Genomic DNA, 16,187 nt, shown 5'->3' with positions numbered 1-16,187 from the left:
TCTTTGGGCTTCTCTTTCGTGAATTACTTCCCATTCGAGTGCTTCTTCAAATATGCGAATACAAGGGATCGTGCATGCATCATACATCCTTCAAAATCGTGAAGAGACCAAAATCTTAGATGGCAGCAGCACTAAAAAAGGCGACTGACATTCTCTAGCTGCTGCATTCGTAAGACCCCTTTTTCTTTTTCTTTTTGTGGGTGTGGGGGTGGGGTGGGGCTGGAGCGGTTTTCGTAGTCGACTGAAATTTGTAACCCAAGTTGCTGAAGGAGTAAGTTAGCTCCATTAATGGTATGGGCTTTGCCAGACAGGGTGATTTCTTGAAGCAGCATAATCCCGAATCAGTTTGTCCTCTTATTATTGTGGCCATTGGGAAATAGCATCTATTCGTCGGTAGCCCACCATCATGAATTTTCTGAGAGAAGAGGGTCTATCAGCGGACAAAGAGACAAAGCAACTGGTCTTTATCATAAGATTGAACCACCGTCTAAAGCGTGGATCTGAGTGAATGTAGTCCACCACGTGTGATGCGCTTTTTGCTGGCATTGTTCATCGACTTCTTTTGGCGTCCGTGCAAGTAAAGAATGAACAAGAACATTCCTGAGGCTAGTCACACAGCACCACCACTTCCCCAAAAAAATTAGGTTGCTGTAATCTAATGCCATGCCGGCACGCAAATTTTAGGTAACAGCCAAGATTTTTTTTTTTTCTGCATTCATTCTAGTCGGCTGGCATTTGGACTTGTTCTCATTTTGTTTTTTCAGAAAAGCCACCTATTGTTTTGGACGTGCCTTCCATTTATTTCAGGTTCTCCTCCTTTATTTTTTTTTAACTAAATCACAAGTTAATTGATATTTAGCTGAAATACTTGCTTTCTCTTAGTCATCTTTACGTATAAGCAACATCAAGATTTACAACATCCGTCATTGTAGGTTTTGCGTTCTCTTTTAAGACGGAATTTAAATTCAAGACCTCTGATTCTTAATAATAACTCAACTTTACAGGTACAAGATGGAGTGCCATGCACCGATCTCATGCTCTATGTATACTTCCCATGTGTACATAATTGTTACCACCATATTTATCCACTAACTATAGTCATTCCAAGTCTTTCTATCAACTTCAATTTAAAAAATAAAAAGGCTAGAAAATCCTACTATTCTACAGATTAATTCCTTTACTCTAACTAATTTGCTATTTTATTTTATTTTTTTCGTAAAATATGCACACACACATAAGTGTGCCTCACCAAGTACTTGTGTGTAAAAGGCCAGAAAGTCAGGATACATCATAACATGTTTGTAGCTAGAACATGCATGACCAAATTTCTCTACTATAAACGTAAAGCGCATCTTGTTAGACATATTTTTTTATTGTCACAACCAAAAGAAACATTCCTATCCTTACCTATATATGAGCAGGCTTAAGCTAGCCGAACCCATCAATTCCATTATTAAAGTTAAGCATTCTTGTTTTATTATACTCACTTTTCTTTAACTATCACCAAAATTTTGTTGAAAAAGAGAGGCAGGGCAAAAGAAATTCCCAACAACGAAATGGAGGTCGACCAACGAAATGCCGGACCATCCCATAATTGTCCAATGTTTGGCCGCTGCACCAAGCATAGACAACGTTATACCTAACGATTGAATGGGATTGTTCACTTTTTATTTCAACCTACTCAGGCGTAAATTTTCTTCCAAACCGGAGTAAGCACAAATGCAGTTCATAACATATTAACCAAGACGACTATTACATGATCTCTAATATTGCATGTTTATTTTTCCACAAAAAGGAAAAGTATAAATATATTTCTCGATGGGAAGGGGAAACACATTTCCAGTCCTTCTTTTCAGAGGAAGATGCTTTAAGATCTTCAAGGACAATGATCAAGTAGTTGGTAAATATAGCACATCACATAAGCTAGCAGCATGGGCCAAATAATCTGTGATCCTCATGAAGAAAATAAAACTTGACTATAACTGCACCGCACCCTCTTATGTGGTCATGTCAATTACCAACGTGCATGGCCAAAAGGAATGCTTCATGTTCCATGCTATTAATTATTGGCTATTTCCAAATTATGTGCACCACAAACTAACCGGGCTTGCATAACAATAACACAGTCCTCACCTAATTATGTCTTTGTCATAACCAATAATGCATTGGATATCTTTTTCCGCCAATAGCTTAAGACTAGTTCTAAGCCACACTACCGTCTCTCTGTAGCCTTGAAAAGAAGAGAGTGATGAACACCATCATCATGCTCCCCAGAGACTTTGTTTAAACGTAACATTAATATATTCCAAGCAGAAGTGTAGAGGATACGAAATTTCCTATTATAGGGTTTTCTGGCATATCTCCAAATTTTTTTTTTATCACATTAATTTAATTAGATAAGTCAATTAGAGATAAGCCCACTTGTGCATCTTTGAGAATGACAACCTAGTGCTAAATAAAAAAATTCTAACTAAAGTGCCCCCAGTGAAACATTAACCCAAGGTTTGTATCAAAACTTGCACAGTGCATGAAGTAGCAATGAGTGTGTTTGGATTGTAAATTATTTGAGATAATTTTGTGAAAAAATACTGTAGCATTTTTTTTGATGTGATGTACATGAAATAAAAATATGATTGAAAAATATGTTGATGATGCAAGTAAGTCAGTGTGTGTAAATAAGATGAAATAATATGTAATCCAAACACACTCATTAATGTTTGAATTATGAAGGAATTGGGACAAATAGATGACGCGTTTTGAGAGAGAGAGAGAGGTGGGGAAAGAAGAGATAAAGATGGCCAAGGAAACGAGCAATTTCCCTAATTGTCCTAAATTCAACAATAGACGGAAAGCATTAAAGATGAAGAAAATATCCCATTATCTTATTCTTGAGGTAAAAAATGATGATATACATATATTGTCTTGTTTGGATGGGTATTATTTGTGAAAAATCATTTTCATGCATCATAAACATCTCTTTAATTTATTTTTTTATTTTATAGACGTCGCGTCGTAAAAAGTTTTATAATAATTATTTTAAATAATCTGCTGTCCAAATCATAATAATATCAAAAAACACGGTGCATTACGATATGTTGGGGAGAGCCAGCCACGAATAGTAAAAAGCATCGGAAGTCAGGAGCTTTATACTGTGCTACTACGTCGTTTTGCTCTTTCCGACGTGGGGTTAGTCAATTCTCAATCAATACTGATAAAAAGGAGTGATAAGCAGTCGAACCACATTTTTGTTTATAAAGTGAAAAGAGCTGTCACAATCCACCGAGTAGTGAGAGCGCGTATAAAGTAGAGATAGGAAAGGAAGGTGCAAATTCTCAATCTTTTGTTTGCTGTAGACATTAATTTGACCTCCAGAAAGATATATTATTGTTACCCATAACGCGCCATTTTCCACCGCTGACTGTGGTTTCGTGCATCGCACCCCATCATTGGCGCGTCACATTTCCCTGAAGGTGGACCCTTGGCCTTTCCAGCAAAACTCGTCAACTTATAGCTTTATTTGCTTGTTGCATCCATATGGATGCGTACCGCTTTCTTTTTAATTTTTTTTGTTCCTTTTCCTCCAGATGATTCTTGTCCTCGTCGTTGATAAATTTTCTCTTTTGGCTAACCAATAAACGATTGTTGAAAAAGTTGTGCGATTTCGAGTTGGTAATTCTGGGAAACCATAGATATTTTCCGAGTGACTTCGGTCTTAGACAACTCTCTTTAATTGGTTGATTTTAGAGGAAAGTGGAAATTAATTATATTATAGGCCTTGTTTGGATTACCTTACGTAGCAGATAGCAGTTGAATTTTCCTCCCTAATTAAACAATGACTTTGATCAATGTCTAATCGTTTTGATAAAATATTTCCCCCAAAAAAAAATGGTAAATACTCATTTTTATACTAAAGTTTAATCAGATACACGTCTTCTGTTTTATACTCATTTTTCTCCATCATCTTCAGAATTTCTTGAGCTGTCGTTTCTTCAGAATTCATACGCGGTAACTAAGAGAGAAAGTCCTTCTTATCTTTGCTTCACAAATTTCTGGCCACAATACCTCATTCACAAAGGAAAAATAAGAGGTTCTTCGGGTGGGTTTTTCCTTTTGAACGTCGCTTTCAATTCACGAAATAAAGAACTTAACTGAATCATGGGCCCTGCAAGAAAATTATATTACGATTTTGTATATGATCATGGAGTACCATCCTCTGGATTATATAACTATATGGATACTTGTGTTCTCAAATTGGCCACCCCACACTAGGAATCTTAATTTTACTTGCCTCTTTGATCATCTAACAATCCTTGTATACACAAATAATTATTTAATAGTAAGCAAAATAATAAGAAATACATATAGTTGGAAGAAGGATATGTTGGAAGTTGGAACTGGATAGTTTTCAAAGGTAATTTATCGCGAACATAAAATGACACAAAAAAGTTTACACCAATCCCTTTATTTTCGCATGAATGAGGAAATACTAGTTTATAACTTGGAATAATATGAGAAATCTCCCCTGAGATTTCTTTTAATATTACTTATCACCATCAGATTTTAAAATTATCACTTACTTTTCCTAATAATTGCAAAACGACTATATCAACCCTCTTTCGTACATAATTCACATATCAATAAATACAGCCCAAAAATTAAAGAAAAAGGAATCAAATGTCACTTTCTCTTCTTCTCCCTTTCTCCAACATTATTTGTTTGCTCATTTTTTCGGATGAATATGTGATTTTTTATTTGTAAATTGTAATAAATTGAATATTAATTGTCTTTTTCTTTTTGTGATTATGATAAGGTGAGGTATGATTTCTCTGTTTATCATGAGTTGACTTTCATAATGATTTAGTACAAGTTAAAGGTTTAGACCACCAATTGAGAAAAGGTTGGGAAAAAATAATAAGAAATTAGTTTTAAGTATATAATTGCTGCTAATATTTTTTTTTATGGAGTATAACTTTGTGATGTGATGGTATAACTAGAGATCGCCTTTTAGGTGGTGCTTTTTTTTGTGGAGTAAACAAAGTGGTTTAGCAATATTTTTATTTAACAAAATGAGCAAAGGGGTTGTTTGGGATTTTTAATAATTTTGTTACACAAACAACAAAAATAATGAAGATAAGTGATATTTTTAAAATTTTAGATGTGTTAAGTGATATTTAGAGAAATCTCTCTGATATTATCCCTATAACCTTGAATGGTAAGACAATTACAAAAGCAATAAAACGGCTGGCCGGATGTAATAGGTTGAGATATAGAATGGATGCCCGTCAAAATATGTCTTGAACAGGAGCAATCCTGCAGACTCGTTGAATATCACGTCACGCTCTTTTTGAACAATCAAGTACTCAACCCTCCCGGCTGGGCCGGCCGGCACCCAGACTAATAGCAGTAATTGAACATTGAATTAGCTAATTAAGGTAGGTTCCTATCATTCTATGTAGTCACATCACGCTTTGTTGGACGCGCACACATAAATAGACGAAAAACATTTTTTTTTTTTAACTCTTTGTTGAAACCAATAGATAGACGAAACGCATCTATAAATTCACATCCTGTATTAGATTGGAAATTTTAAAAAAAAATTTACGTTCGATTCTTTATATTTTATTGATTCTGAACATTGTCAAATAACTAATTACTAGCATTTTATGAAATTTTCAAACAAACTTGCATGGGGAAAAACAAATTCTCGAGTAGTGTTGTTGGCAAAAACTTGAAGCCTTGTTTGGACAGTGATTTTTCAAAGAAAAATTGTTATATTTTTCGTGAACACATTTCTCAATCACCTTTTTATCTCACATATATCAAATCGTTACAGTAATTTTTCTATAAAAAATCTAAAAAAATGCAATCAAAACACAACCTGAATCAATTCCATAGATCGAGTGGCTTAACATTTATTCATACCCTTCAAACATTAAATGCACAATAAAAAGAAACTAGGACTACTAGATCCAATAAATCAGTTCTATCCAAATTTTGGTCAAATGTAATTTATGTTCCGGTAGCTGATCATGCGAAGGTAATACTGTAGCGATTTGTGTAGCGAAGGTTGTGTTTGGATTGCATTTTTCGTCATTTTTCATAGAAAAATTACTGTAGCGATTTGATATATGTGAGGGAAGAAGGTGATAGGGAAATGTGATCATGGAAAACGATAATATTTTTCGACAGAAACAAGCAATCCAAACAAGGCATAAGTTGATGAAGAAAGAGGAGACAAATGTTGTTGGGGTGGTGAAAAAGAAAAAGGGGCGAGGTCAATGGCTTGAGTCAGTTTTCACTTCATTAAAACAAGCCAGACAAGATTGATCGTATTACGTCATAGGTCCTCGAAAGTTGAAAGTTCCATGTTTGTGGGCTTATACCTTATCTATTGTTTCTATAATTGTGATACATACAAGTACCCCCTGCGTACGAGCTAACTTGTAAGAATACGTATCATGTCGGGGACCCTCTTTAAAACAAGGATGGTGAACTCATCATTCAAGAATGGAAAGTAAAATTGACAAGAAAAGAATGAATTGTCAATATTGCTATTAGTAGGAAACCACTCAGACTCTTTAGCATACATTGAAGAGAAAGCAAAGCACCAGCCTTTGGTGACTGGTGCCTCTCCCATGTGTGTGTATATATATATTGAAGAGAAAGCAAAGCACCATGTGTGTGTGTATATATATTTCCTTATTTTCATTGCATATTGAAAGTAAATGAAATTCTTTTACTATGTTACAAAACATCAAGTGTGACAATATCAATAGTTCTTCAAAAAAAAAAAAAGTGAAATATATTTGGATATCAAATTTTTTCAAAATAATATTTCGCTTGCATCATAAACACATTTCTCAACTAACTTTTTTATATTACTAACTATATTTTTATCTTACATACATCATATCACAAAAAATGTTATAGTAATTGTCTCAAATAATTATTTGAAATAATACTCTATCCAAACAAAGTAGTACTGTATTGTATTCCTTCTCTTTTCTCTTTTGTTTTCTTTTGATTTTTATCGAAAAAAAGTCTTCCTTTTAGCAAAGGTATTCATTCCATATCAGATTTAACAATAGAGACACTGGCAAAATGTAAACAGCGTACTCTAAATTTCTAATGCGAAGACGAGGCTACACATAGAGTTGAACTTTTCACTAACACATAATCAAGGGTTTGCCCATTTTTCATTTTAATTAAAGCTTTTACTTATTTACTTTTGCTATTCAGATTTTAGATTGAAACCAGTTTATCCAATGACATAATACATAATGGGGCTGCTGAAGATGGGGTGTTGTCCCTGGTTCGAGTCTCGCTGCCAGCAAGTTGCGGGGGCAGGGGATTAATTTGGGGGGTCCACTCCCTGCGGAAAACCTAACAAAAAAAAAAGACATAATACATAACTGACCTACATATTTCATATTAACACATAGTACTTATTTAGTACAGAAAGAGTATACAATCAATATATATGTTTTGACATAAATAGTTAACATTCATTGTATAGAATATAAGAGGATATGAGTAAGATTTTGAATTGATTATCTACCAACTCAAACTCAATTATTTACTTGATTGGTTGAACCCGATCACGTATGGTATGGCTGCTGATCGGGTCCTGTCCTTGATTTGCATGCCTTGAATTCATATATAAAATCCAAACTAACAAGTTAAGCGTGGAGTTTGATGTTGCCCCTTTGAAAACCACTTAATAATTGTCTCAATGATTGTACTCCCTTTGGTCTTACAAAATTTGTTAGACAGTCGTGATCTACTTATTGTTTTTGATTAATCAAGAGTATTTTATCTTTTGTGACATTTCCCAGAATCTCCATTTGACTGTATAAGAAGGAAGGTGGAAGATACATGCATGAAGGCATCGAACACGCTAATGGAGAATAAAATATGGAGAAGAAGAACTGGTGCATACGCTTATTTCTTGATCAATAAAGTCCATATTGCTTTTGTATGTATAGATAAAATATATTGCTTCTATTGATCAATCAAGTTTATTGCTTTGTTGGTTACATACATATATAGATATATTAGGTCATCTAGCATTTATACTAAAGGGTGCATTTTTTTAAGGCCAAAGCTGATAAGCATTAATAAACTTGTAAAATATGTTTCGAACTAAAGTTGCACTACATACCTAACAAAACTATGGCCTTATTTGACAAATGAGTTTTTTTGATGTTTGTCTAAAACTTTACTATAATTTATTGTAGAATTTGTAGGAAAATTTTTGAAATGTATAAATTTTTGAATATTTTGAAGTGTATAGTTTAAAAATTTTGAGAAATTTTTTAAGATTACTGAAGCTAAAATTGTTAAAAAAATTATAACAGATAAACTTGGCCAAAAACTTGTCTGACAAAACTTGTCAGCTACATACCTAACTAAAGTATTAGTATACTGATAAAAATGTTGCACAAACGAAATAATGCAAGTATACCAAATAGGTCGGCAGATCCTCACTGTACCGCATTTATAGATTTAAATGCTAATTAATTATTCGAGTTACTTCGTGGAAGAGACCAACCCACATGAAAATAACTGGTCATTATGTTCATTGTTTATTTATTTTTATCTTGCGCAAAAGACCAGAGTCTGCCTTGGCATCTTGGGGGGGCCAATAATCCAAGCCTTATCTGTTGATTGAGGGTAACGTGCTGCACTTTTCCTGATATTAGAAGGAAAAAGGAAAAAAATTTAAAAAGGGAGAGGAAAGAAACACGAGGACGTGAAATAAGTTTCGGTATTATCATTTACATTTTAGAATTTCTTGTGAAAAACAAATTTTAATAAATTAAGGACGAGATTTGCCTGGTCTACGTAAAATTGCATTACACGTAGGATGTACGCGAGTCGAGTTACTCGTGAGTCACTCGGTCAATGGTTTGGGTTGAACTCGGTTTGACCGAGTTCGAACCGAATCTCGAGTTATTTGAATGTACTTTTGAGTCGAGTTTCGAGTCAGTATTTTAGGGCTTGTGGCTCGTTGAGCTACTCGTCGAGTCGGGATATATTTAAATAATATATATAATTTAAATAATATATATATTATAATTATAAAATGACCGTTATGAGTATAATTTATACTGAATTTACAATATACTCTTCTTTATAATAAAATTTCATAATGGCAGAATTGTACATTTTTCGAGTCGAGTCAAAAGGCTTGATTAGGCTCGGCTTGACTAAAGGTCGAATTTTATCGAGTCGAGTCTCGAGCTTAAAGAGATTTTCTCGAGTCAAGCCTCGAGTTACAATTTTTTAGGCTCGAGCTCGAGCCTAGTTACATAAGGGTCGAGTCGAGCTCGAGTATAGCAATACTCGAGCTCGATTTGGCTCGATTACATCCCTAATTACACGAACGCGAACTAACTAAGAATATAATCATCATTTAGAATCCATATGAAAAAGATTAACTACGGGTACATGACACGTAATATTTATATTCAAATATAAATTCTTTGTTTTAATCATGATAACATGTATTTAGACCGATTAGTGTAAAGAAATATCCATATTGTCAGTGTCAAAAAAAAAAATTCAATTCAAAAGCCATAATTTCTTTACTAAAGTCTTTCCACGAAATGTAATTAAGCAAATCGTGTAACACGCGTCTCTCACCGTCCTACTGGTTTTTGTACTAGAAGTGTGATGTGAAAAGGAGACTTTAACCATTAGAATCAACTCTACCCATTGGCTTCTCTATCTTTTCTTTGTTGTTTTGGTTACCTCATTAAACTAGTCTTTCACATTTAATGCTTTTTTTTTTTTTTTTTACCATTTCATAACTTGTGGACAAGCACATTAATAGTTGCACTGTTATAAAAAAATGGTGTTTACTTTAGCGAGTAATAAAACAGCAAGCAACCTATCACTTTCCTGGCAACAAAGAGTCAACTAAATAAATCACACAGCATCCCTATCTCATCTCAACTTCTGCCTCTACATCTTGATTTATTCATATTAACTACCAAAACAACATTTCCTATTTCCGCTTGTTTTTTTTTTTATCTATCTATCCAATTTCCATCCGTCCATTCCACCATCTGATGATACCTGTATTGTCTGCTCTACTTGAATTCACTTCATGGTACACGTTGACGCTTGACACCCTCCACTTTCCCTCTCATGGGCCAAGCGGTCCGAGACTGAGATCATCCCTTGTATAAAATAAATAATAAGAAAACAAATATACATACCAAAAATAAAGAAATAACAAAAATTTACATGAAAAAAGACACAAACCATTGAAGTAAAAACTTGTAAAATCCCACGAACCAACAAGCAACCAAGCAAAGCAAACAACAAAGAGAAAACTCCTTTCAGCGTCAAATGCAAAATATTCTAAAATCTTGATGCTTTGATTCCAGTTTCTTTAAGAGCAGAAACACTTTTGCTTGTGGCTTTTCGTGCTTTCTACTTCCTTCGAGTTAAAATAGGGGGTTGTTCAACTGCTCTGTATCTTTGGAGTACATGGTCCTAATTAACTGAATAAAAAAATCCAGTCTTGGTGTTATACAATTTGGCGTGTGATATTGTGCGTGTCAGCGTGTGTTTATCGCTTGAAAGTTCCTTACTAGGGAGGGTATTTTGCCTTTGGCTAGCTACTGAGTAGTTTCTTTGCAGAAAATGGTTTTCTTGAAAATTTGAGGACTTATCATGGATCTGGAGACTGGGGTGTTTCAAAATCCTGTCAAGGTGAGTTCCTTCCAGTTAAAATTTGGATTTTTATTGGTTTTAAAGGGATCCCATTTGGATTTTTTGTGATTGGTTATTTGGGAATTTCTTTTTGGTTGCAGAAAGAGTCTTGGAGAATTGTTTTAACACTGGCTTATCAGAGTTTAGGTGTGGTTTATGGAGATTTAAGTACCTCACCATTGTATGTTTACAAGAGTACTTTTGCTGAAGATATTAAGCATTCAGAGACCAACGAAGAAATCTTTGGGGTTCTGTCTTTTGTGTTCTGGACACTGACTTTAGTTCCTTTGCTCAAGTATGTTTTCATTGTGCTCAAAGCTGATGATAACGGTGAAGGTGGCACATTTGCTCTGTATTCACTGCTATGCAGACATGCCAGAGTGAATGCATTGCCTAATTGTCAGTCGGCTGATGAAGAATTGTCAAGCTACAAGAAAGATATCATAAGTCCTGCCCCAACTACTTTTGGGGCAAGGCTGAAATCCACTCTTGAGAAGCATAGAGTGCTGCAGAGATTTTTGCTTGTATTGGCTCTAATTGGAGCTTGTATGGTGATTGGTGATGGTATTCTTACACCTGCTATTTCAGGTATTTTCTAATTTTAAGGTTCTTCCCCTACTTAATTTTGAGCGATTCTATTTTGTTGTATTTCTTCAAAGAGTTTACACGTATGTTCCTCTATGCAGTTTTTTCTGCAGTTTCTGGTGTTGAACTGGCCACTGCAAAAGAGCATCACAAGTGTAAGATTAATTCGTATTGCCTTAAATAATGTTTTTGGTGTCTAACTATTCATTTCTTCATTAAGATCCATCATTTTGAACTCTATCTTTTGTACGTCGAACGTATACTAAGACAAAAACTTCTGATCCTAGTCATAATTTTTGTTGAAATGAGTTCATTACAAATATCAACTGTCACCGAACTTGTGCCAGTTCTCTTTTCTCTTTTCATGCCCTCATTTTGAAAGGAGAAAGTAGTTTGAGAGAAACAGGATACCCTTGGGACTTCTGAAAATTAAGTGACAGGGAACCATCTGAAGTCTTTTATTGCAGCAGGAAAATATGAGTAAACTCTTAAGTACATGCTTATCAATGATATTTGAGAGAAACAGGATACCCTTAGGACTTCTGAAAATTAGTGACAGGGAACCAACTGAAGTCTTTTATTGCAGCAGGAAAATATCAGTAAACTATTAAGTACATGCATATCAATGATAAAATATTCTTCACAGGCGGAATGTGCAATTGCTTGGAGCGTATTAACACTAGGGTAAAAGTCACCCGTTAATAGGTAAAATCTGATGTTCACCTAGTTTTTTGGTACCTACTACCATTTGAGAAAGGTATGCCTGTGACCAGCATGTACTCAACTTGAACATATGCGATCTTAAGAGTTAGGAGCCTCACCATTAAGAAATGCCAAAACCTTTTACTAGTGGGTACCACACAGCCAAATATTCATTTGTGGTGGACAATACACTTTTAAGAGCTTCATGCGTTGAGTTTAAGTAGATGTGTGGTATTCTCAAATCATGAAAAGCTGGGAAGCATGGTTTCTGGTTGGGAATTAAAAACCATATTCATTTGATCGTTCCTTCGATGTTTGGTATTGACAATGCTGCAAAAAGTTGATCATAGTGACGGTTGAATTCTGTAGACTTCAAGGCCTTTGTAACATTTCCCATTAGGCATAGCTTAATGTTGCTGCAAATTCTGGAAGTGCTGGCACAGGCTTCCTTAAAGTACATTGAATATATGGAGCTTCATGGCATGGGCAAGATCAACAAACTCTTTTATTCGAGAGAGCATAATTTGGCCTGACAAAAGAGGATGATGTATTACCAAACAAGAATTTTGATGTCTTATGTTCCAGCCCTTTCTTAGTCAAGATTCTGTCTTTATGAGCTGAGTCGTGATACAGTCAAGATAATTGGTATTAATTTATCACTTAAAGCTAATGCATGTTCTTAAAATTCTTCATTAAGTGACATGGAAAACGACCTCCTAACTATGTCTTTTTGCAGATATAGAAGTTCCAGTTGCTTGTATCATACTGATAGGCTTGTTTGCCCTTCAACATTATGGCACCCACAGGGTCGGGTTCTTGTTTGCACCTGTGGTGATAACATGGCTTTTGTGCATCAGTTCCATTGGCTTGTATAATATCTTTTATTGGAACCCTCGGGTCTATCAAGCACTGTCTCCATATTACATGTACAAATTCCTGAAGAAAACCCAAAGAGGAGGTTGGATGTCATTGGGCGGGATTCTGCTGTGCATAACAGGCAAGTTTGTTGACTGATTTGTGTAGTTATTGCAATTTATTGTTGGTCCCTTTATGTTTTCTTTTCCTTTTCTTTTTCCTGTAATAACATAATACATTTGTCCTCGATTCAGGTTCAGAAGCTATGTTTGCTGATCTTGGACATTTTTCCCAGTTGTCAATACAGGTATACTGCTCTCATAGAATAGAAGATTTATAACTTCAAGGCACTCAGTTTATGGCAGCATAATTCTGTATAGGTTGGCTGCTTGGCTTAGACATTTACACATCAAAACCTTTCATAGTCTGTGGATTTTGACATTAAATATTTTTTTCTTCTTTTTGCTTCGGATGTCATAGTCATTGTGTAATTTCACTTTAGCATAGGTAGTCTTGCTTTCTTGTCGAGGATTCGCTTATATTGCCAAGTCTATAGAGGAGTCAACTTGAAGTAATTACACCTCATTTAGCTTTCTATATATGTCAACTGTGCTTTCATGTGCCAGGCTAAAGCATTGTGCATCTTCACTGTATAATCAATCATAAATTCTTGGTTGATGACGCATTCTTTGCTTTTATTACCCCTTCTCTACTATTAAAAGAGTAAGAATCTGCTGTCAGAAAATAGATATTGTTTGTAGATTCATTGGCTAAAATTTATGAAGCATTGGCTTTCTCATGATTATTCTCAATCTATTTGTTAGTTAGTTAATCAACTACTTCTTGGCTGCAATACATGTTGTAAGCAACAAAGCTAGTGAGTAAAATAGTCAAGTATAGATATTTTACCTTTGTGGTAAACTGCAGGATTGTTTAATAGAGGCTTGTGGTTTTGCAGATTGCTTTCACAACGATGGTGTATCCATCACTAATCCTTGCATACATGGGTCAGGCTGCTTATCTTTCTCAACATCATCGTATTCAGAATGACTACCACATTGGATTTTACGTTTCTGTACCAGGTATGTAGTCTGAGATCTTAAGACATGGCTGTCAATATCATAGAATTTCTACAGGCTAGTTAGCTCAATTATCCTCAAAATCTTCTTTTCAGAGAAATTAAGGTGGCCGGTACTGGTAATTGCCATACTTGCTGCAGTTGTTGGGAGCCAAGCTATTATAACAGGAACCTTTTCTATTATAAAACAATGTTCTGCTCTGGGTTGCTTTCCCCGAGTCAAAATAGTGCACACATCATCCAAAATACACGGGCAGATTTATATCCCAGAGATTAACTGGACCTTGATGCTATTATGCTTGGCTGTTACCATTGGGTTCAGAGACACCAAACGCTTGGGTAACGCTTCAGGTATGGCCATCAAAGAAACAAAAAATAATTGTGGCATACAACATTGCAAAAAATTCATCACTTGTGTTAGGTATGAAAGTTACTTCACGTTTTATGTTCATTATGCCAAAATTCTGGTTTAAGGTTGTTCTTGATGCAAGCCGTGCTTATTCTTTAGCTCCTTGCTCTTATCCTTCACAGAAAGCTGATGTCTTAGTCCTTGTGGTTGCTCACCCACCTTTTCTTCTTCCTACCCTTGTCTGATCATTGTGCTGTAAACTAGATAGTGCATGAGCTTCAGGTGTCTCTAGAATTTCGAGTTTCTATTATGCCTGTGTGCTGATTAAAGCAGTGATTGTTTACCCGCTAACTCAGAAACCCTGCATTTTTACTGAAAAGTTTCTCTTTTTCATTTTATGACACAGCTTTCTTTTGTTTAAATCAGGTTTGGCTGTTATAACTGTCATGCTCGTCACAACCTGTTTAATGTCTCTGGTTATCGTGTTATGCTGGCACCGGAATGTGATCCTTGCAATATGCTTTGTAGTGTTCTTTGGCACAGTTGAAGCGCTCTACTTCTCTGCTTCACTAATCAAGTTTTTGGAAGGAGCATGGGTACCCGTTGCCCTTTCATTCTTGTTCATGATAGTGATGTGTGTTTGGCACTATGGCACACTCAAGAAGTACGAGTTCGATGTTGAAAATAAGGTTTCTGTTGACTGGCTACTGAGCTTGGGTCCCAGCCTAGGTATTGTAAGGGTTCGTGGCATTGGCCTTATACACACGGAACTTGTATCTGGAATCCCAGCAATTTTCTCGCATTTTGTCACCAACCTTCCAGCTTTTCATCAGGTCCTGGTGTTTCTTTGTGTAAAATATGTCCCAATTCCTCATGTTAAACATGAAGAACGGTTCCTTGTGGGACACATTGGCCCAAAAGAGTATCGGATGTATAGGGTTATTGTCCGGTATGGTTATCGCGATGCTCACAAGGATGATCTGGTGTTTGAAAATGACCTTGTATGCAGCATTGCTGAGTTCATACGGACTGGAAAGTCCAGTATAAATTGCACAGACGACGATGTGACAAAGGAATGTGACGAAATGGCTGTGGTTGGAACCCCTTCAACTCATTTAGACGGGATCCACTTGCGGTTCGATGAATCCGAGAACACTTCCTTAGCTGGCACATCGGAGCCTAGGGAAATAAGATCTCCACCAGTCACCAAGCTGAGGAAAAAGGTAAGGTTCGTTATACCCGAGAGCCCGAAGATCGACAGCAGTGCACGTGAGGAGTTGAGAGAACTTATGGAAGCTAGGGAAGCTGGGATAGCTTACATACTGGGGCACTCGTACGTGAAAACAAAACAAGGATCTAGCTTAATCAAGAAACTAGCAATAAACTACGGCTATGATTTCTTGAGGAAAAACTGCAGATCCCCTACCTATGCATTTACTGTGCCTCATGCATCAACTCTGGAGGTGGGAATGGTTTACCACATCTGATTTTGGATGGTAGAGGACAGTGATGCATCTTGTAAATGTGTTTGTAAGTGTTATAGAAGAAAATCAAAGAAACGAGTTGTTTTAACATGAAACTTGCGGAGTTGCGTTTGCCCGGAGGTTAGGTTGTTGTTTCGAGTAATATTTGTTTCATCGTAAAAGAAGGCCAGGACGAGTACAGTTGGAGCCACCTTCGGTCGGCCTTCATGGATCCATTTGAAAATATAATGCAGCAAAGTTTTTGTCCAGGCCGTGACTTATCAAAGCCTCTTTAATGGAAGGCTATGTCTGCAGCCAAAATCATGAATCTTGAAGATAAAACCAGCAACGCAATTAAGATATCTGTAATTGTATAGAAACAGGAAAAGGGCGAGAGAAAATATTAAAACGTGACTGGTGGAGGATGCGAGTC

At 35.8% G+C, this 16,187-nt stretch overlaps 1 protein-coding gene across 1 annotated transcript; it reads left to right on the top strand.

Annotated features, from left to right (window-relative positions):
• The first annotated feature begins 10,270 nt into the window (after nucleotides 1-10,270).
• On the top strand, nucleotides 10,271-15,894 carry LOC113719334 (potassium transporter 6). Its single transcript, XM_027244544.2, has 8 exons — nucleotides 10,271-10,722; nucleotides 10,824-11,310; nucleotides 11,409-11,462; nucleotides 12,746-13,006; nucleotides 13,119-13,171; nucleotides 13,823-13,946; nucleotides 14,039-14,293; nucleotides 14,718-15,894. Exons 1-8 carry the CDS (start codon nucleotides 10,684-10,686, stop codon nucleotides 15,776-15,778), a joined length of 2,334 nt encoding a protein of 777 aa, XP_027100345.1. The 5' UTR covers nucleotides 10,271-10,683; the 3' UTR covers nucleotides 15,779-15,894.
• The last annotated feature ends 293 nt before the right edge of the window (nucleotides 15,895-16,187 follow it).

The sequence above is a fragment of the Coffea arabica genome, chromosome 11e (genome assembly GCF_036785885.1).
Source record: "Coffea arabica cultivar ET-39 chromosome 11e, Coffea Arabica ET-39 HiFi, whole genome shotgun sequence".
Lineage (NCBI taxonomy): Eukaryota > Viridiplantae > Streptophyta > Magnoliopsida > Gentianales > Rubiaceae > Coffea > Coffea arabica.
The sequence above is the reverse complement of the archived record's forward strand: the minus strand, read 5'-3'. Positions and strand labels throughout refer to the sequence as shown.

Bases quoted from the DNA above. Each gene is read 5' to 3' on its own strand.
- LOC113719334 (XM_027244544.2), top strand. From the start codon at position 10,684: ATGGATCTGGAGACTGGGGTGTTTCAAAATCCTGTCAAG. The intron at 11,311-11,408 runs GTATTTTCTAAT...TCCTCTATGCAG, and splicing joins TCTTACACCTGCTATTTCAG to TTTTTTCTGCAGTTTCTGGT. The intron at 14,294-14,717 runs GTATGGCCATCA...TGTTTAAATCAG, and splicing joins ACGCTTGGGTAACGCTTCAG to GTTTGGCTGTTATAACTGTC.